General features: G+C 36.0%; 1 protein-coding gene across 1 annotated transcript in view; it reads right to left on the bottom strand.

The window, feature by feature from the left end:
- Positions 1-21,481, bottom strand: part of hydin (HYDIN axonemal central pair apparatus protein) — a 62,376-nt gene that overhangs the window by 18,127 nt on the left and 22,768 nt on the right. Inside the window, 26 exon segments of the mRNA XM_046865145.1 lie at positions 42-446; positions 653-859; positions 952-1,084; positions 1,265-1,406; positions 1,648-1,831; positions 2,004-2,120; positions 2,934-3,106; positions 3,210-3,380; positions 4,378-4,542; positions 4,682-4,849; positions 5,496-5,625; positions 6,649-6,888; positions 7,307-7,447; positions 7,833-8,027; positions 10,075-10,202; positions 10,315-10,451; positions 10,533-10,672; positions 11,254-11,381; positions 12,228-12,353; positions 12,356-12,401; positions 12,637-12,774; positions 12,861-13,070; positions 13,782-13,962; positions 17,292-17,608; positions 18,814-18,957; positions 20,587-20,730. Coding sequence (XP_046721101.1) covers positions 42-446; positions 653-859; positions 952-1,084; positions 1,265-1,406; positions 1,648-1,831; positions 2,004-2,120; positions 2,934-3,106; positions 3,210-3,380; positions 4,378-4,542; positions 4,682-4,849; positions 5,496-5,625; positions 6,649-6,888; positions 7,307-7,447; positions 7,833-8,027; positions 10,075-10,202; positions 10,315-10,451; positions 10,533-10,672; positions 11,254-11,381; positions 12,228-12,353; positions 12,356-12,401; positions 12,637-12,774; positions 12,861-13,070; positions 13,782-13,962; positions 17,292-17,608; positions 18,814-18,957; positions 20,587-20,730 — 4,410 coding nt within the window.

Here is a 21,481-nt window from a genome sequence, read left to right as displayed (position 1 = left end):
ACATTCTTTCAATACAAATTCACATTCAAGTCTTGCAGTACCTCATCTAATGGTGGCAGCTTCATGCTGTCGAGCAGATTGCCTATGCTTGCCTCCTCTTTCTTGTGGATAGGGATGCAGATGTGCGGGATAAACTCAATTGCCAGCTTATTCTCTGAACCCTCTCTGCCAATTGGCATCAAGTGAGTCTGGCTGGGGGTTGGGGACTGCATCTTAGAATCAGTGTCTATTTTCGTTCTTTCTTTCTCCCGCTCTTTCTTGACCTTCTTACTGGGTATCTTATGTTGTTCTGAGGCTTCCCAAGGCCCTTGATTTCCTTCTGACAAAGGAGAATCAAGCAGGAGGCCCTGAGTCCTATCCCAGTTCTGTAGCATGTGCCGGATTATTGGCTCGCTCTGCTCGTACAGATTGAAGCGGGAAATCAGCTGCATTTCAGTCTCTGTTATCTGGAAACATTACACCCCGAGAGATAAAATTAGGACAAAAGTATGCATGCTGTATTCAAAATCCTGCAATACCATTTATATTAAGGTAAGAAAAGAGATTAGGCTTTGTATTACTCAGTTACAGTTAAAGTATTTTACATGGCTTAATAACATAAACTGTATTTACTTTGATAATTAGTATGTATGTAGCAGAAGCCCAAACTGACCTGCTCTTTTTCCAGTTCATCCGGTGGCTGTAAAGACTTATCATCGCCATTTGGCTTGCTGGCTTTGCCGTTTTTGGCTTTCTTTTTGCCTCCTTCATCAAGTTCTCTGACACCCTCTAAAAGTGCGTCTTTGGGTTCTATACAAGAAGACAGCTTTCTGCCCCCTTTGACCTGCTGTTCTTGTTCAGTGTCAGAAGGCAGTGCAGACTATACAAAGGAAGCATATCAAATCAATCATTAATGATCCTTTTCCTTGCAACAGCGTGCATGTTTGTATTATACATTTACTGTAGCTTTACCTGGGCAGCTCCCAGTTGACTTTTCCTTTCTGTTAAATTTTCTGCTTCCTTTTTTACTCTCTTGTTTTTTTTCTTCATGTCCTCCTCCTCTCTCTGCTTTTCCAACTGCTCCTTTGTCTCCTGTGTCCTCTTGCTATTGCAATTATAAAATCACATATGTTTTTATAAAATCATCATTATGTCCCTTGTTAAAATCAAGAGTCAGTTTCTAAGATTTAGTTATAAGCTTTAAAATGGTTACTCACCCAGTACCAATATACTTATACAAATGTATACACTTTTATTAGTAAATTTCCATGGAGCAAATGATTACCTGTCGATAAGATCCTTTAGCATGTACAAGTGAGGGTCTGCACTTGATTTGACTTCCTCAAATACAGTTTCATACACACCCTCAACTAGTTGGTGCACATCCAGCTTTTCACCTGCAGTCTCTTCTACTACTTGCATGGTATCTGAATACATACAAAACAGGATACTGAATATATAAAAATCTTTTAAAACAGGATAAAACAGGTTTTATCTCATGTATGCATCAATTTAGTACTCTATTACTCTGTATATTATTGTACTTTCCTGGGGTATTATACACTTGTCTCTTTTCACAATTATTGTCTCTTAGCTTAACTTCTATCTTTTTCATTTCCAGTCATTATCTTATTCTCTCTTGTTCCATTATTTTCTCTTAACCATCACCTGTCAATTCCGGTTGAGCTTTCTCTCTGGATTTGAATTCAGCGTAGCTGTCAGTAAGGTTGATAAAGTAGATGTGCTGGCGATTGTTGAAGGCTTTGATGATGACATGGAGTGCAGTGCTTGGGAAACGGCAGTACAGTGTCTCCAAACCATCAATCACGACACCTCGGTTGCAGTCGCTAAGCTACGGGACATTAGAAATGCGTAAATGGCACATTATTAAATCTAAGAAACTTTTTTTCTGCAACAAAAAACATATTGAAAATTATTGTTCAACATAAAAAATGATAAATAATGGATTCAAATCATTTTGTAAGTGATTTTATAGTGGCCATTAACATTGAAGCAGTTGTTACCTGTAGTCTCTCTGACAGTATCTCTACCAGAAGATCATCAGGCAGTAAACTGGTCCTGCCTCCCAGCTCACCCACCTGACTTACACTCTCACTAGGGAGCCTGTGAGTCTGACCAGCCTGCACATAATAAATACACTGTAATTACACTCACCCCAAATCCAATCTAATTTATACAGATACTGTAAAAACTAGGTTATTATGAGTATCATATAATTATAGATTATAGTCCAATGCAATCCAATGTACAAAAAAGAAAGCAATATTTTTACTTATTCAATACAATGTGATTTAGCCATGTTTCTATATAATACAATGTGTTTTAAATATGATACCATGCATTTACATTAAGATTAAATTTAAATGCTACACTGTACTACACTATACTTTACTGACTGCAAAAATAATGTTCTAAAAGTACTCAGCATTATTCAGAAACTCTCCCAATTTACTATTTTATTATTTTTTTTAAACAAAACAGCCTCCAAAAATAATGCAATTTGTTAAGTTCCTTTAAAACATTCCTTTAACCCATTCAGAAATTTGTGATTGTCTCTAATTAGTAATATTAATAAAGTTTTAAAAAAATGTATTTATGATATTCTGCCCAAAACTATTTGCAATTTGTTAAATCAGTGTACCTGTTCAGTAAGCATTTCGTTTAGTGCAGCAGTAAAGTACGGGTTTATAAGATAAGATATATACTTTTATTCGTCCCACAGTGGGGAAATTTCTCTGTTACAGCAGCAAAGAAAAAATAAATGCAACTATATAAAAGAATAGACACATACTATAGTATACAGTATATACACAACACAATGTATAAATACAAATAAGGAAAAAAAAGAGACCACTAGTAAGGTTGTGTGTAATATATTATACGGTATATATATCTATATATCTACGGTAATATATCTACTGAGAATTGATTACCAATGAAGCAGTGAGATTGGAGTCATCATTTTTCTTTGCTCCATTGTTGTTTGTCTTCTTGTTTGTTGAGAGAGTGGATGCAGGGTCTTTGAGGTCAGTGTCCTGAACACCCTCAGCAGTGTGTTTGGCTAATGCCTCAACGCTGAGAATGCCTGTGGCTTGACTAGCCATAGCTGGTGTTAAAAACACAGATGCACAAAGATATGGAAAAAATTAATCTTTTTATAAAATGAATAGAATAGAAATGGAAAAATATCCAGGAACATGTATATTTACCAATATTTTCTTCTTTGCTTGGCACAGGCTTCATGGTATCTCTAAACAGCTCTCTGGCCTGCTTGCTTGCAGAGCTGGTCCCAGATGTCACAGCCTCTTGCACCACAGAGTCTATGTTCAGACATGCAGCACCGTAGTACCTCGCTAAGCTCACTGCTAAAGCTGTCTTACCTGTACATACATACATACAAACAATCATTTGACCAATAGAACAGGCAAAACTATAGACATGGTGACATTAATCTTTATATACTTGTTTTATATTTCCACTTATAGACTTGCAAGTCTGACTTTATAGCACACTGCAATTGTTGAATATTAATTAGAGCTATAACCAATTAAAATGTTAAATCGTGATTAATTACATGATTGTCATGAGTTAACTCATGATTAATCGCAACTTAATTGCACATTTTAATCTGTTCTAAATAAATCTTAAATTAATACTTATTTAAGTTTTTAATAATCTAATCAACATGTCATGGACAAATATGGATGCTTTAAGCAAAACCATACTCAATAAAATAGTCTTGTAAGGCAATTACTGTGTATTAAATTACATAAATCATCAGGAAACCAAGTGAATATTTTTCCTATGTTTCCACACGGAAGGTTTTGATTGCCGGATGTATGCACTATGGCAGTATTTTGGTCTGGGGAATAGGGTTATACTGTGAGTCTCTGATCCATTACCACAGTAGATGGCGGTAATGCTCTACTTGAGAAAGCGAACCGCCAATAAAGAAGCAGAAGAAGAAGAAACAGAAGCAGAATCAGGGCAGATTTTGGTGCTTGATTTAGGACTATGTTTACTGAGACTATGTTTATTGATTAAAAGTTTTTTTTCTTGCTGGATTATTATTATTATTATTATTATTATTATTATTATTATTATTATTATTATTATTACATCTGAGTGAAGGAAGGATGTTGTGAATACATGTGTGTTGTGTTGAAGGTTTTAATTTTGACTCTTTTATATTTATTTACTTATATTCTTATAAAATATTTACTCACTTAAAATACTTAAAAAAAAAAAAATATATATATATATATATATATATATATATATATATATATATATATATATATATAGATAGTGCTTTCTAAACACCTCATTCCACATTTGTAATTATTTTACCAAGCAGTCCAAGGATTAGCAGTCTACCTGAGAGTGGAGCACCATGAACTACAATCCCAATGCCTCTGCAAATGTGAGGAGCTTGTTCTTCTGGTGATAAATAAACACCAATGTAGTTGGCAATAGCTTTAGAAACAGGGTTCACTTCTAGATCACCCATCTTTTTGGTCCTGGTGTTGTCTTTGACCCTGTCTGTAAGGAAAAAACAGCATCCTCAAAATACACATTTCTTTAACTTTTACTTATACTTTTTTGCTACCATATTACATGTTAAGTTATAAACATTCAGCACTAAAAAGGCACATTTTATATTAACATAATGCAAGCATACCTGCACCAGTGGAGGTCCTATATTTGGATGGTACAGATGTTGCACCTGCCTCACCCTCCTCCAGAGAGCCCTGTTCAACATTTGATAAGGTATCCTCTCGTCCTGCACACTTTTTCTTCTCCCCGGTGTCAGAAGATTCAACCTCTTTATGAGAGCCAGTGTTGAATGCTAAAGTACAAGGAACATGTTGATTTTGCCCAGGTTTAGAGCAAACTTTAAAGTTTATTCCAGCAAAGAACAACCCTTGTTACTTCAGCATGATATATAGTATATAATCTCTGATTGAGTTTGTTCATAGATTTAACTGCCTCTGTTAGCAATCTGTGTGTCACAAGCAAGCTGTATACACTTTATCTGTCAGTGTGGAAGCCCAGTTTTATAAAAACACAAATCTACACCCAAATCATGGTATTTAATCATGTTGATTACACTAGTTGCTATAGATTATTGGAAAACCACAGATCCAATGATTTATCTCACAAATCACTATAACTTTTGGACTGACTGCATAACTACATCTATTTGACTAAAAACTAAATTTTTGATTGGACCACTACAAATGTAATTGGTGATATTTTAGTCAAACAAAACCTGATTAAGTGACTGCATAGTGTCACTTTGGACCAAAGATAAATGCAACAAAACATGATCAGTATTATACAGCTCTTTTAAAATAAATCACAGACACAACTACTACTAATTTATAATTTGCAGGGGGGAAATTGGCAAAATCAAGACCTGGAATTGGTCTCAAAAATGGTAAATGATAAAAAGTAAAACTTCTTTTAATTAAAGCAGTAAGAGGTCATGTTACCTGGTTCAAGATTCTGAGACTTGTATTCTTGGTAGTAGTCCAGAAGCTCAGTAGGCAGAGGCTCACCAGGGGCTCGAGGGGGCAGCAGCAATATATTACGTGCATCATATCCTTTCATCAGTCGCAGGATCTGGGGAGATGGATGGATTAAGTTTATATAGCACAGAAAAGGTCTGAGAAGAGCTGACTGGTTCAATAAATTGACATTATTAAGAATTTGTAAGAATCTGGATGCAGAGTTTCCTGCTGGACTACAAGGTAATGTTTTATAATGACACATTATTATGCACACATTATAAGCAACTTCTCAGTAAAAACATGATCTAATCATTCAATGTAACATTTAGAAGTATATTTCAGGAAATGTACATAGGTACAAGGTTAATAATAGTGGTAAAAATTAGGGAAAATGTAGCTAACTAGAAAGAATCCTTAAATGAAAGGTCAATCCTTTGGGCAATGATGGCTGAACAGTTCATTCTCTGGGAGGCTGTTCAGATGGACAGTGGTTGAAGCCACAGCGTTGCCAAGCTAGCACTTTCGGCCCCTTGAGCAAGGCCCTTCTGTGGTGGGGCACTGAACCATGGTTCAGCTCATTACCCAGTTTCTAAGTAAATAATAAGTGAAGAAAATAATTTATCTGTGCTTCAATGTATATGTAAAAAATAAAGCAGTTTGTTTTGCTGTTTGACCAATTATCCCTCTTGATTGTCTGCAGTGAAATTCTGTTGGCTTGAAAATCTGAGAAATTCTGAAATTAGAGAAAAAAATTCTGGCCTAGTTTTAAAAATCAAAATAGTTTTCGGTTATGTTTTTGCAAGCAGGAGACGTGGCTTACATCAGACTCGAATCACTAGTGAATCATGATTAATAATGATCAACCACTTCTTCATCACAGTGTCAGCTAATGAGAGCTATAACATAGTGAAAATGAACATATACTGTATGAGTCAGTGCATAAACTCTGATCATCTGAGCATGGTGGATATTTAATCACTCATATAATCACTCTGTAAACATACAGTGAACATTTTAGGTTGGCATGAACAGTTGTTTCATTTTTAACTATTGTTTGGTAAGGTGATTTGAAAGCCAATTGGTTTTTAATGCACAGTTTCATCTTCTGTTTAAAAATGGTGTACAGAACACTCACATTTTCCTCTTCCAGGTACTGCTTGTCAAAATCCAGTGAGTAGAACTCAATGGGGAAAGGGCAAGGGTTGCGGACTAACACCTCAACCTCCTCTCCATTGCTGCATGGCAGCAGAGGCCCCAGGTTGATTTTTGGGGTGGAAAACTCCAGCTGTGGCTCCAGTCCCTGACCCTGGGCTATCAGTAGAATACGCTGGGTGCTCTGAGCCACTGCTATCAGCAGCCTCTCTCTGTACATTCTCTACAAAACACACAGTCAATTCCAGAATTAATGGCACTTTAATTTAAAACTGCATACTTTCTTACATAATCATTATAGTAAATTGTAAAAGTCTCAAACAACATGTCTAAAACAACTGTTCAGAACTTTTTTTAACATTTTATATTTGCTATTGCTAATGTTGCTAGACATAAATATGTAGATGCCTGATAGTGTATGAACCCATTCTTTTTTATTGCTTAGCCCAGCCTTGAAGTTCTGCATAAAGCTCTCTCTACAAATGGAAGCTATTAAAAGTGTCTCTAGATCAGGTCTGTGATGTGTATCATATAGGTTATATAAAAAAATCTGGACGCAAACATGTTGCTTCTGTGCTTTGATCCAAAGCAAAGAAGAGTTCTGGTTATAGGATCAAACCCCAGCAGTTTGTAATTCTTACCTCTTCAGCTGGACTGAATTTGATCTGTATGTTGACCCTGTCATCAGGATACAGTATGCCACTGGATGGCAATATCTCAAAAATCAGTGGAGTAGTCAGCTTCTCTAATCGAACCTTCTGTTTCAGGTGAAGTGGGATGTGCTTAAAACCCCCCAAAAAAACAAACAAACAAAAAAAACATATCCAAAGTGGTTACTTTCCTTTTTTTAACCATAAGCATCTTCAATTACTTCAGAACAGGATTAAAAAATCTTTACATCTGGTAAATTTCATATACATCTGGAAATAAAGATTTTCTTTGCTTGTTAATAAATTTTGCTATCTTTGTTATCTGCCCTATTGAGCACTTTGTGTTGTGTTAAGTTTAAAACACTATAAATGTGCTAACATGTAATAACATGCCCAGTATTATTTATATTATTATTAATTATACAAATGCCTTTGTCCAGGGTAACTTGCAGATCGTAAACATTCTGTGTTTACACGGTGTACATGAGCCATATTCATTTTCTTAAAGTTAATTCACCTTCCTCTTGATCTGCTCCTCCTCTTTGATGCTCCACTTGCAGGGCACTGGCTCAGGGTTGTGTAACTGCACTGAAGCCACTTTGCACATGCCGCAAAGAACACTGTCAAACTGTAACATTTTTGTGGAGATGTTCAAGGAGGGCATTACGACCACTGCACGTAGACGGACTTGAACTGTAGGACCCCCCAACACCTATACAAAACAAAAAGCATGGTATTAAAGAAGTCCCAACAACATTTACCTATATAACAGGAAAGCATTACAAAGCTACAATCAAATGAAGGGGAGATTTTTATGCGTTTAACTGCATGTATATTGTAATCTAGATGAAAATTTCTAAACCAGTGTCAGGGGAGATCTATGGTTCTATTGTTAAGCAACATTTTGAAAGATGTTGTCCTCTTATACATTAACTATATTGGTTTGATGTGGCCATTTTTTACATTTCCTATACAAACACCAAACATTGGATAAACATTAGTTTGAATACATTTGTAATAATACATCAAATATATCCATCATCAGATATAATCATAATTATTATCAGTGGGTAGATTTTCTTTTCCACTGTTTTTTTAGGAAAATATTTCTAGCTGAGAAAAAGCAGAGACCTGCAAAGACTGTTCATTTAAGACTTTTTTAATAGAATTAAACAAGTCTTCAATAGATTTAGGTAAAGACTAAATAATGAATGGGCTTAGAAGGCTTGTTCATTATATTAGCAATTGCCAGGGGCCTTTATGGGGACGTTTTATGCAGTTGTTGCTTGTGGGGAATAATTCATTAGCATAAAAATAATTATGGTACTTCTCAAAACTTTTCGAAATGTTTATTTGCAAAATACATTAACAAAGACACAGTAATTACTTCAAATAATCGTTTTTTATAACTCTCCACTTATCAGGCATCACTGCAGGAGTGTTATGCCTCTACTAAAAGAAATGCAATTCACTATACATCAGAAAACAGAAAACAAAAGCACACTGACAGATCATGTCATTTTACCAAAGGAATGAAGTATTTCTCCTTTCCATCAGTAACAAAAACAACAGCATATAATCTAATGTTTCCAGGGGAGCACTGTGAAATGTCATGGTAATGTTTGTCAAGTGTAAACAAGGAACAGTCATCATAGTTTGAAGCACACTAACAAAAATAGACAGGCTTTTGGCAGTGAAATCTATAGCAAAAACCTCCATGAGAAAAAATGGTGTAAAGAGCACAAAGCCCTAGACCTCTATATGTCATATATGAATTAGAGATTAATAAGTCAGTTCTCACATTTCCTACATGTAGATAAATTAACATTTGGAAAAAGCCCACAAATATCTGGTTATGTGGCCTTTACTTTATGTAAAATGGGGGATAAATAATGGTAGCATGCGTGTTCATATAATAGGCAACCATGGCCACCATGGAGAAGACACCACAAAGCCCATGTATTCACTCAGTAGCCCACAAAGTAGCCCACAAAGTATTCACTCAGTATATTATTGCCTGATGTTAGCAAGATTTATATCACTTTTGATGTTATTCAGTCTATTTAGCTTCTGATTCACGTGCCTTGGCTGATTTAGACTGTCCCTTGCCTGTCTGTGACTACAATCTTGCCTCATGTGTATTTGTTTACCAGCTTTTTAATAAGGCATTCTAACCACAACTACCACCACCATCTCTGCCCCAAAACACACAGACACTTTCTTTATAATTTCACTTTATCCTAGAATGATAATACTCTTACATATTTTCTATACATTCAAGAGAAGTAATGAATACTAGGAATCAGTCAATGCTTTCCATGGTCTCCATAGTCATTAGATTTAAATGTCATTGAAACTCCAGGGGAAATGCTGAAGCAAAAACTCCTTCAGTGGCTCAATATCCAATCACAAACTGTGCAGGACTATGACAGCAATCAAATAAGGCTTAAGGCTCTTCTGCATAAAGGTCTTTCATTCTGATATATTGTAACATTTTTCTGATATAGATATATTTACTTGAAGTTTAGCCTTTTAGTATTATATTCTTCTAGTGTCATCAAAGACAGCTATTTTTCAGCATGAAAAACTAGTATTTCTTTCTAATAATAAGTAACAATAAATACCATCAATAATATTCAAGAGACATATTATATGGCTTGTAGTAGTGTTATGAAAACTAAGCCACCTGAAATTCTTGGATTACATTTGTTCGCCACTACTGTACATACCAATGCCTTTAAACACTATTGCAAACCTACTTGTATAGGCATGACGATGCTCATCTCCCCAAGCTTCAGATTTGCACCTTGTGGATCAAATTTCATCTCAAATGTCTCTGTCTCACAGTAGGGAAGATTCTTCACCCTATCCAACTCTGTACTAAATCCTAAAAAGATATGAACCAATTTCTGAATGCATTGTTCTAAAAATGTCACTCTATCATAAAAAATACTTTTCTGAGGCAGTACCCCGAAAAGCTGTAAGCTGCATGAACCAACCTGTGCCTGCCAGAGACTTTCGTTCAGCTCTAAAGGACACTGGGAGAGGCCCAGTGTTTGTCACTTTGACAATGTGGGTAGACACAGTGCTGTGAATCACACAACCAAAGTCCAGAAAGTACTCAGGCAAAATAAACCTATAAAGAGTGTATATTACAAAATCAGGTTTCTCATGAACAAAAACAAGGATTTAAAGTATTTTTATTATGTGATGTTACCTGCTGAGCTTTTTGCACCACATGCTAGAAATGGATCCAGGCGTTTCACTTTGCGCAGATTCGCTTTCGGATTTGATAGTAGTTATACAATGTTCCTTAACTAGGAGCCTCTCAACTTCCATCTGTAGCAGAGCATCATACTGCACACATACACACAAACATACACAGTCATGAGAAAAAAAACAGTACACATCACACAACAGCAAACATCATACTGCACATACACACACAATGTTTGTTTTTAGTAGCCTTACTCTGCATATATCCTAAAACGTTTTTTGTAGTGGAGCAATGTACAGAGCAATAAAATGTAAAAACAAATTTAAACATGTTTCTAAATGAAAATACTTCAATTATGTATATATTTATTTCCCATCTGATTTCTGATTGCTGGTTTACTTTATGGGAAAAATAAATACATATTAGGACAGTAGCACAGAGCAGGGCTGTATATAAACACACTGTCCATTTTTAAAAAGAAAATGTAAAAAAACTGCATATTAATTCTATTTTCCTATCAGCTAATCGTGTGGCAGCAGTTCAATGAATGAAATCATGCAGATACAGGCTAAAATTAAGTTAAAACAAAGATTAGAAAATCCTTCTCTGTCCTATTCCTATCTTAAGTTCTATTCTTGGCTGATGACAGGTATAATAATCGATTGGAAAAAAAAAACATTTGACAGTAAACTTTGTCTTCAATGTTCATAGGTATACTTACTCTAGGAATGTGGTCCTCTTCACAAAGTTCACCAAACTCTGTACTGGGTCTGCTTAGAATGTCATCTCTTAGGGGTTCTTTCTCAATTGCCTTCTTTGCCTCCATCAGCACTAAACTATATTGTTTATCTACAAAAAACATAAAAAAATAAGTTGTTAAATGCTTGACAAATAGTTTTATTTAAAATGTAGGTTTTGCTAAACATGTCATAATAGGAATTCTGTTACTGGACTGCTTTAAAATAGAAAGTTTAAAGGAGAAGGTATTGTATTTACCACCCCCACTGCCATCATTATGATCATGTCATCAGTGCTACATCATAGTGCAAAGCTTATCCACACTGCTGTTGTCTCCAAGGATTAGCTGTAATTTCCTTCCAATAACTGTTGGATACTTTTTAAAATGTACTCTTTAAACTTAAACAGCGCTTTTCCCTCAGTTTAAAACTGTTTTAAAGGCTATAGCCCTATGAACCTAGAAGACATTTAAGCAACAAATCTAACCTAAAAACTTAAGCAGATGTGCATGTCCTTGACTTTGACCTCAAGGCTCAACAATATTCATGTTCTACACAAGTCCTGGATTGTACCTTTGGGATGAATTGGAACACTGACTACACCACAGGCCCCTTTTACCTGATCTACATCACTACCTGACTTTACCAACACCTGTTATGTCTGTTAACACCTGTTGTGTCTAAATGAGCACAAATCTCCACAAGCACACTCCAAAATCTAATGGAAGATCTTTCCAGAAGAGTGAAGGAAGTTTTAAAACCAAATTGGGACTAAAAATGGAATACAATGCTCAAAAAGCACATACCATACTTATGACCAGGTATCCGCAAACTAATATAGTGTTTGTCTCTATATAATGTGTGTGTATACATACATACATACATACATACATACATACATACATACATACATATATAAGGAAATATTTATTTGTATTTATATTCAGTGAGCTCTTACTTAGGTCTCTGGGAAGGTCCAGGTACACTCTAGGAAAGACGCCCTCTCCCCTTATTATAATGCTTTCTGTCCTAACGTCTTCCACCTGTAGTTGGACCACCTTCATAAAAACCTCTGGAATTCCAGAAGGTAACACACAGAGGCTCTCATTTCCTCATTTCCCTTTATGAAGCCCTTCAAACAAGATATGAAAAAACAGAGAATTTGGTATATATTTTTTAGTAGTTTAAATCATAATATACCATACACTGCAAAATGTTAGGACAAATTAAATATATTTAAAGTATAGCTGGAATCGAGTGTGGCTCATGCTTGGCTCGAATTAAAACCTTAACTGGGCCTCTTGTGGATAAGATTGAACACCCCTGTGGTAGAACATCATTTGATATATACATTGTCATAATCTCACCATGCTGGGAATAATAAGCGGTTGTCCAGGTAAGATGTCTTTAGTAAAAACATCCTGATCTGCCTGCAACTTAAAGCTAAAGCCAGCCTTCCCTGTGTTTCTTACAATGATCTCTGCTTCTGCCACACGGTCAAACATCTAAGAAAAAAAGTAAAAGACCTTGACTGACTTATCACATATAGTATTACAAATGACTTGCATGTTATAAAGGATATCTGTAGTACCTGAGGACCAAAGTTGATCTCAGGTGTATCCAATGTATAGGTGACCTGAGAAGCCTCTCCTTTTAGAGTAACCTCATATTTTGGGCCTCCCTCCACCAGGCACATGGCTAGCATTTGAACACTGGCATCATGTTTACCCATGAATGAGACTACCACTGGCTCACTCTCACCAGGCTGCAGAACTCCAGAATTTTGTGAAAGTTCAAATATCTGTGAGACAAGAAACAAGATGAAGAGAGAAATACAGAAGCAGACAGTGAACAGCATCTGGGTATGGTAACACAGATTATTATAATACAGTCAAACAAATATACAGTACTCTAGAGTACTCAGTTGTTGCATTTGGTCTTCAGAACAATTAATATATAGTTGTAATTAAACCCATTTAAATGTGTGGCTCTGTCAGACATATAGTATAATTGTATTTTACAATTACTGATGCAGAAAAAAATGTGGCATACTTGTAGAAGGGGTTGGATTAAAATAAACAAGTGTGGTAAATCCAACCTGATTTATTCCTCTTGTTTCCATAAAAAAAAATACAGTATATAAAAAAATAGAAGCCAAAAAGAAAATCATCAGTCGACCCAGGACCATGGGTTTTGTTATAATACCAGATTGTGAGAGATAGTAAAGTAATTTTGGACCTAAACTTGGATAACAAACAATACTTTGTTACTATGTTGTGTCACTCCATTCATGTTAGACACAATAAATTCTGGCCAATGAAAAATTAACTCACACACACACACACACACACACACACACACACACACACACACACACACACACACACACACACACACACACACACACACACATAAAGATGCACTCAATGCACAAGCATTTACCATTATGTAATGTTTGGAATGCAACAAAATAACAAAAATAGAAAAAATATATAAAACTAATACAACATACATTCACTCTACTTGGTGTCGCTCGATCTTCCAGGCTGGATGTGCTGTATATCCCACCTGGTCCAAGAACGTTCAGCTCAGTTGTTGACATCCTTTTCTTTGAGTCTCTTCTCGTTTTAGTACCAAAATCTGTGTTTATTATCTTACTGACCCCTTTTTCTTCTTGCTGAGGTTTAGAGATCCTATGATAAAACATATACAACAAAAAGCATTTTAATGACTAATTAATATGCATCAAAGTCCCATGATCAACCAGAATGAAACACCTTCTGGTCCTTCCAATGGATTACAAGGTAAAACAAAGAGAAATTAATAAAGTCAGTCATTAAAGAATAAAGGCTTATTAAGAGAATTAGGGTCATTTATTAAATGTGTCCATAAGCATCCTTACAAAAGTGTAGATATTTTAAAGGGGAATAAAGATATGCATTAAATTGCATTAGTGCTGTGTCACTCGTGAATAAAATGCCCCAGCATGACTACTGCTCATTGAATATGTGGTCATGTGTTTGTAGTGCTTAATTTCTCATTTTCCAGTGATTTAAATAGGTTTTATAAAATGCAGTGCAGTGTTGCAATTTTGTTACATAAAAGTTACCAATTTGGTCACTTGCCATTTCCGATCTTCAAGCTAGCTCTCCCATATTACACACATGCTATACAATTAATATTACAAATAACAAATGGAATTTTGAATGATAAGTGAAGTTAGCAATCTCAGACAAAATTCACATTTATCAACAAAGTGTCCCTCACATGGCAGGCAGTAAGTAGAAGAGAAGTTTGGGGCAAACATTCAGATTTTCATATTATGATGTGACAGTCCTGCTACTGTCAAAAAGAACAGTTCTATGCTTTCTGTGAGGAAGCAACAGGGGGCAGTGTTGTGTATGGAATTAAGCTCATAAACACCCTCCCCTGTCATGTCGGGTAGAATGTCTTTAAAATAAATAATCCTTTTTAATACTCTTTTTTTAAGAGCAATTATCCATGATACATTGTCCTTACATTTCGCAAAATATAAATGTAAACATTTGCCACTGTCTTTTCCCACTGCACTTTTGTGTTTTGTGTTTTGGTGCCAACTTATTCTAATCTCAGGGAATGTCTGTGTACACAGCAAATATTTCAATTAAACAGCATTTGTGGCTATCATTTCCTCTACAGGGTCCCATTGAGAGTATATTCCTGTTTTACAACCAATGCTAGTAAGACAGAGACCAGATAAACCGTAGCCCAAACCAGGATAAAAAGTGATTACTAGAAATAAATGATTGAATGATTGAATGATTGAATGATTGAATGATTGAAGGAAGGAAGGAAGGAAGGAAGGGGGGAAGGAAGGAAGGAAGGAAGGAAGGAAGGAAGGAAGGAAGGAATGAAAAAAAGAAAACTTCATGCAAAGAATTAATTATTTATGTAATTATTCATTATTTACATATTTATTATGATATCTAATTAACTCTGCCACACATGGACTGGATGTTTGTTGGCTATTACTATTCTGACCAGTCCTGCACACTACCAAAGACACTCTTGTCTCTGCTAGCTCAGAACATTTGTTTAGTCCTGCCCATAGTGCATGAAAATAGTGAATGAAAGTAGGAAATGCCCAGCACTCAATGTTCTTGCAAATGTGGCCTTACTTTGCTTTACAAGTTTCATTGCTGGCTACTTGCACCCCCTTGAAAAAAGAAAGAATTGACAGTTCCCAAAACTGTTTGTTGCGTTTGTTGTTCAATTTCAGTCTCTTATGAGAAACAAACAAGTCCTAGTGGGCACCACATTTCTCCTCTGTGAGTACAACCACACTATTCCTAGCCTTTTCTTTACTTCCAGCACAGTGAAAGTAAAACTATCAAACTTCTTATCAGCCATAGATAATGAGTATTAGATAATGAATGAAGGTAGCTAACTCAGAAAAAATCCACATTTATCAGCACAGGGTCCCTTACATGGCAGGCAGAGACAAACACCTCAGTAAAATGCTACCTACCACTGCTTTAATTACCAGTAGGCTTTTAATTAGCAGGTAGGACAATGCACGCTGAACGTTTGCCAGTATTGACAGGAAAGGTCAGGCCATTATTAGATGGCTTTGCTGATGGGTGGCTGAGGAGGAGGGAGAGTGATTAATTTTCGCTAGCAAGCAATCTAGTCCTTGCATGCTATTGATTTGTTCAAGATGGGACATGGCAGCTGCTGAAGTACAATTTAAAAACTATAAAAACTGTAGTCCATGCAACCCGGAGCTGCCCTCCTATTGACAGCTGAGATTTAACACAGCACATTGTGCTCTGCATGCTGCTATGGGCAGCCACTGTGTATAAGTGTGTGCAGGAGTAATGACTCTGCAGAGCTCTGTAGGTCATTTACACATTTCCATCGGTTGCTTTGCAAGTAACATCTAAAGCCAAGTTTACTTTCCAACATTGAAGAAACGTTTGAACAGTGATTACAGACTGTTCTTTCAGAGGAAAATCATGGTAATCAATGAACACAAGTACAGCTGAACATGAGCAGAAAGAAGGCTGCTGACAGCTTCATTCTCAGATAAGCCATCAAAAGCTTATTCATCCGTGACAGTTTATTCAATCTTTACTAATGATCCGTGAGGCTTGACTGAAGCTGATTCTGGCTCTTATCAAAAGGGATAAACATTTTCTCATAGGGATATGATCCCTGCCAACGAATTGCTCAACACTGCACTGAGATTCATTCTTGGCAACAAGCAAGGGTCATGAAAAATATAGTCCTCTGGTTATAATGAGAAATTAATGCATGCTGTCCAGACTCTAGTCCGATTTCATGTGCTTTGGTAAAATAGGTATGGTGTGCTACAATGAGAACTGTCAGTGAATAGGCAATTAAATATATTTTTAGCAAAAATAAACAATACAGTAAAAATACTATTATGTTTAGACTATTGGAGAATATCAGAGAAACAAGTCCTAAATGTCCAGTGCCATAGATGCGTTATGATTTTGTCACAGTGTTTGCATTGGCTATGCTGTAGGTACATACTAATCCACCTCGTATCACACACACCACAGAATCCTTATATAAGGGACATAGCAACTGGGATACATTTCACAAGACAGTAGATAAAGACTATAATACAAGCTCTAAAACCATGAATAATACAATAAAACTTGTAGATTTTATGGATGGAGTAGCAGCTAGCTTCTTTTCTGGTGACTGTGTTTGCTAGGGAGGATGGTTAATGCCAAACAGTACAAATGATTAAGTATAATCTTAAGGACACACATGAGCATAAGGTCAGACCAATGCTAATGTGGCTAACTTTCATAGACCAGTGAACACAGTCTAATTTACATAATGCTGTCTTGCATAATGCAAACTCTAATAGATTTCAATCTTTATGAAAATGAACAGGGTTTTCTCGTCCAGGAAAATTCAATATTATGAACATTTTGGCTTACTGCTAATTTGAGTTTTTTCCTAAATTTTACTGCACCATAATTTCATTACAATAAAAGATGTCTCTTACCAGATACTATAAATCTGTTGTTGGTCCTTTGCTAATTCCCATTTGTAGTAGACGGGGAATGGACTGGGGTTGGTCATAATAAACCTCTCTTGGACCTCTCTGCCATTGGGGACACAGCCAAAGTCCAACTCTTGGCTAGAAAGGTGCAGGTTGGGAAAGTGTACCTCTCCTCGTAGAGTCACAGTGTCCCGTTGAGGATGCTCACTGTAGCTCACCTCCAGCACTTCCTCAGCCACGTAGCTTACTAAATCCAGATTGTACGAAGGGTCAAAGCGCACCCACAGATCTGCTTCAGCATCATTACCCATCACCAGACTCTTTGTACACAAACACAGAAGACACAAGATTGACAGTGAGATTAATTAATGCCTACATTGATGCTTAAAGAATATTTATTACTCATAGAATGCAATTACACATGAAAAATATGCCTAAAAACTGATAGGTTAAGATCATGTACAATAATTTCATTTAAGCTATTACTTTGCTGTTGTGTTCTATCAAAAAGCAGGTTCTTTCAGTATGCCCTTAGAATTTTATCTTACTGCCTAATTAAAAGGGTGGACAACTCCTATTGTTTTGGAATGAGACTTCACACTTCACACTTCCTGTATAACATGTTCACACATTCTGCAACATTAAGTATAGTTAATTCATATAAATATCTATACAATTAAATATAATTAATACATGGACTATACTATAATATATTATACAATGCTATACTATACTATACTATACTATACTATACTATACTATACTATACTATTAGAGTTATCTTGATCGATAATCTAAATTGGAGCCCAAATCTTTTTAACCATAAGAACACACCCGTGCATGGTTTACCAAAGTTGGTGTGCAAGAAGTTGAGTGGCCTGAGGTCAGAGCCCTGACCTCACACCACTGATCACTTTTTGATGAATTGGCATGCTGACTGTGCACCAGGTCTCCTTCCCTGACATTAGTCTTTGACCTCACTAATACTCTTGTTGCAGAGCATGGGCACAATTCCCCACAGCCACACTCCAAAAACTAGTGGAGCTAGTGGAGCTAGAATTTTAAAATAACAGTGTGCATTTGTATGTACTGTAGTATACTAAAATGGATATTTGTATAATAAATAGTATGTATATTGTATAATGCACTTGGTTACAATTGTAATTGTGAGTTCTGTAAAAGAAATCTAGATAAAAGTTTGCAAGATCACATAATAGCCAAGGATTATAATGCACCAGCTTCATAATTTTGTGATGTTTAGTGGTGAATGTAATTATGTTTAAATATTTACAATTTTCTAGTAAAATGAAATGTATATATCAAAGCTAGGTAATAACTCAATAAACTAAGTAAGCTTTTTAACCCTGATATTCATGTGCCTCATTTACATTTTGGGTGCTCAATACAAGTGCATGCAATGCTATTCTTTTCTAATAATATCCCACCCCTTTCACTCACTAATCTTCTGCCAAACCCTTCCTGAAAGTTGGCATCCCTGCCAAAAACACTTTTTGAATAGATGTACCTTTGACGAAGTGAATGAGTCATCACTGGTACAGTCAGAGAGTCCAAAAGGCTCAGGCAGGGTGAGCTCCAGAGAGAGCGGCAATTTAGAGACATTCTTCAGACAGAGCCTCTCATACAGGGGCACGAGGGACATGCATGGAACCTGGAAAGTATAGAACAAATCCATAAAACTCTAAGAAAACACACAAAAACAATGTGGACCACAACCATGAAACAAATATAATGAGCCACTTCCTCAGTAGCAGTAATCACTTAGAATATATAAATTAGGAAGTCTGTTTTAATCTGTTTATCTTTTACCATTACTATAAGCTATACTTCTGCAAAATATGATAAATACTACCTATTGTAATAATTGTTTTAAATGTATCTAACATCATATTATAAAATGGCATAAAATTATACTTATATACAGTATATATTTTGATAAAATAAAATAAAATAAAACTTCTACACATGCAATACAGAGACAAGATACAACAGAACATAATCTAACTTGACTATACATAATCACATGAAATATTTACATATAATTAATGACAACTAGCATTTCCCCAGTGATTTTCCCCTAAGTACACAGAATCTAATCATTTGTTACTCATGAAAGACTGCCCACAGTAATAATATTTTCTAGACTGCTACTAGTTCTGTAAGATCAGTGCCAATTTGTAGAAACCAAAATTTCCTGCTCACTCCTTTTTCTTTTTTCATCTAATTCAGTATGTGAGCTCTTCTGCCATCTCTTCCACCTCTCCTTCTCATTAATTGCTTAAGTCTTTCAGGCCCTTGTGTGGGAACTGTCTGTAAATCTAGCATGAGCTGTCAACACATAGACATATGGGACTGAACCAGATAAAAGAATGCTCTCAAACCAACTTAGCATTTTAAGTTCTGAAAATGCTGCCTGGCAATGGAACTTGAAAGCGGTTGTCAGAATATCATGAAGATCTATGAAAACCACTAAAGCTGAAGCTCACAGTTAGTGTAAGTGTGTGTGTGTGTGTGTGTGTGTGTGTGTGTGTGTGTGTGTGTGTGTGTGTGTGATAATAAAAGCAATATATAGCAGACAGAAAATCTGTTTCATTATAATGATGATTCCTCCTGAGCTTACAGTGAGTATTCTTTAGCTGTTTTCAACTACAGGAGCAGTAGTCATACTGTATGCCGTATGATCAGCCTGTTTTCTACACTATAGCATACTAAACACCTAACAATTTACACCAAGTTATATTTTATTAAATAAAAAATTGTTTAGTTGTGTGCAAAGAAAACGCACAGTCCCCAGTGTCAGTGTCTGAGGCAGCCATTTATGTTTAATGTATTAAACTGTAATTCTACTTTAAAGTAATTTCTCCACAGTGAACTGACCTTAATATTGATTTATTGATCGATAAAAAAATTGACTGCGGCACTTTCATGTCTATTATCTTCTCTACAGACTAAGCAAAACAACAAACAATCCATTGCAGAGGAAGAGGTAATTGCCATAATGCAAGCATGTGGAAGAGACTGATGCCCTCACAGTATAATAAGAATAAACAAAATAAATAAATAAAAAAGCTTTACTGCAACTGGATTCCAAACATGACATACGACATAGATGATGCTCTAACACAATACCGAGTTCTGCCTAGTGCCAAATGTGGCCTTATTTGTATGACAGAATGGCCGTATAATGAAGAGCATCTAATTATAGAGTGTTACAGCAAAAAGTTCTTTATGAGCACACAGGTTTCAGCCAGTAAGACACATAATCTTAAGACACACAAACCTTTTCTACATAGAAGTTGATCTGCTGAGGGGAGATATTCAAGACCGGGGCAATGAATTGACATGTGATATCTGCCGTCATGATATGCTCCTTCAGATTCTGATTCTCCAGGAAGGCATGGCATACCAGCCTTTCTCTTACCACCTACACACACACACACACACACACACACACACACACACACACACACACACACACACACACACAAACTCTTTTAAACTTCACATATTCAAAGCCTAAGCTGTGAGATGTGCCCCTTATTCATATTCACCTTATTCATATTCTTAGACAAGCCTGGCAGTACTGATCTGAAATACGGCCATGCTCTGTCAGGACTGAGCCTCAGCATACTGATATATGCCGTAAGCGGAATGGGTTTATCTCTGCGCTTCACCCACCCTCCTTTGTCACTGCCTATTCAATCAGTAGAGGCTCCAGGCAAAAGTGCCTGAGAAAGCAGGCAATACATTGCTTGGTGCAGCTTGGTGCATTTCTAACATTATTTTAGTGCGTATTCTATGTATCAGGAAATGCAATAAATGTTATTTGCTTTGGAGATATATTGTCAAACATTGTGGACAGATGACCATAATATTTATGTGTTTTTTAACATCCAATACCCACATTTAGTTCCCGTTGCTGTTATAATAAACCCCAATCTTATGGGAAGATAGTCCACTAGACTTTGTTGTGTGGATGTGAACATTCCAATTTATCCCAAAGGGGTTTAATATAGTTTAGGTCATTGCACCATAGCAGGCCACCCATGTGCCTCCACTCCAACCCATGTAAACTATATCTTTATGCAGTATGTTTACATATGAAAATGTATTAATATTTACATTTAATAACTAGAGCATAGTTCATCGATTATAATATTAGGCTTTACCTGTAC

Source organism: Silurus meridionalis, chromosome 13 (assembly GCF_014805685.1).
Source record: "Silurus meridionalis isolate SWU-2019-XX chromosome 13, ASM1480568v1, whole genome shotgun sequence".
Classification (NCBI taxonomy): Eukaryota; Metazoa; Chordata; class Actinopteri; order Siluriformes; family Siluridae; genus Silurus; species Silurus meridionalis.
The sequence above is the reverse complement of the archived record's forward strand: the minus strand, read 5'-3'. Positions and strand labels throughout refer to the sequence as shown.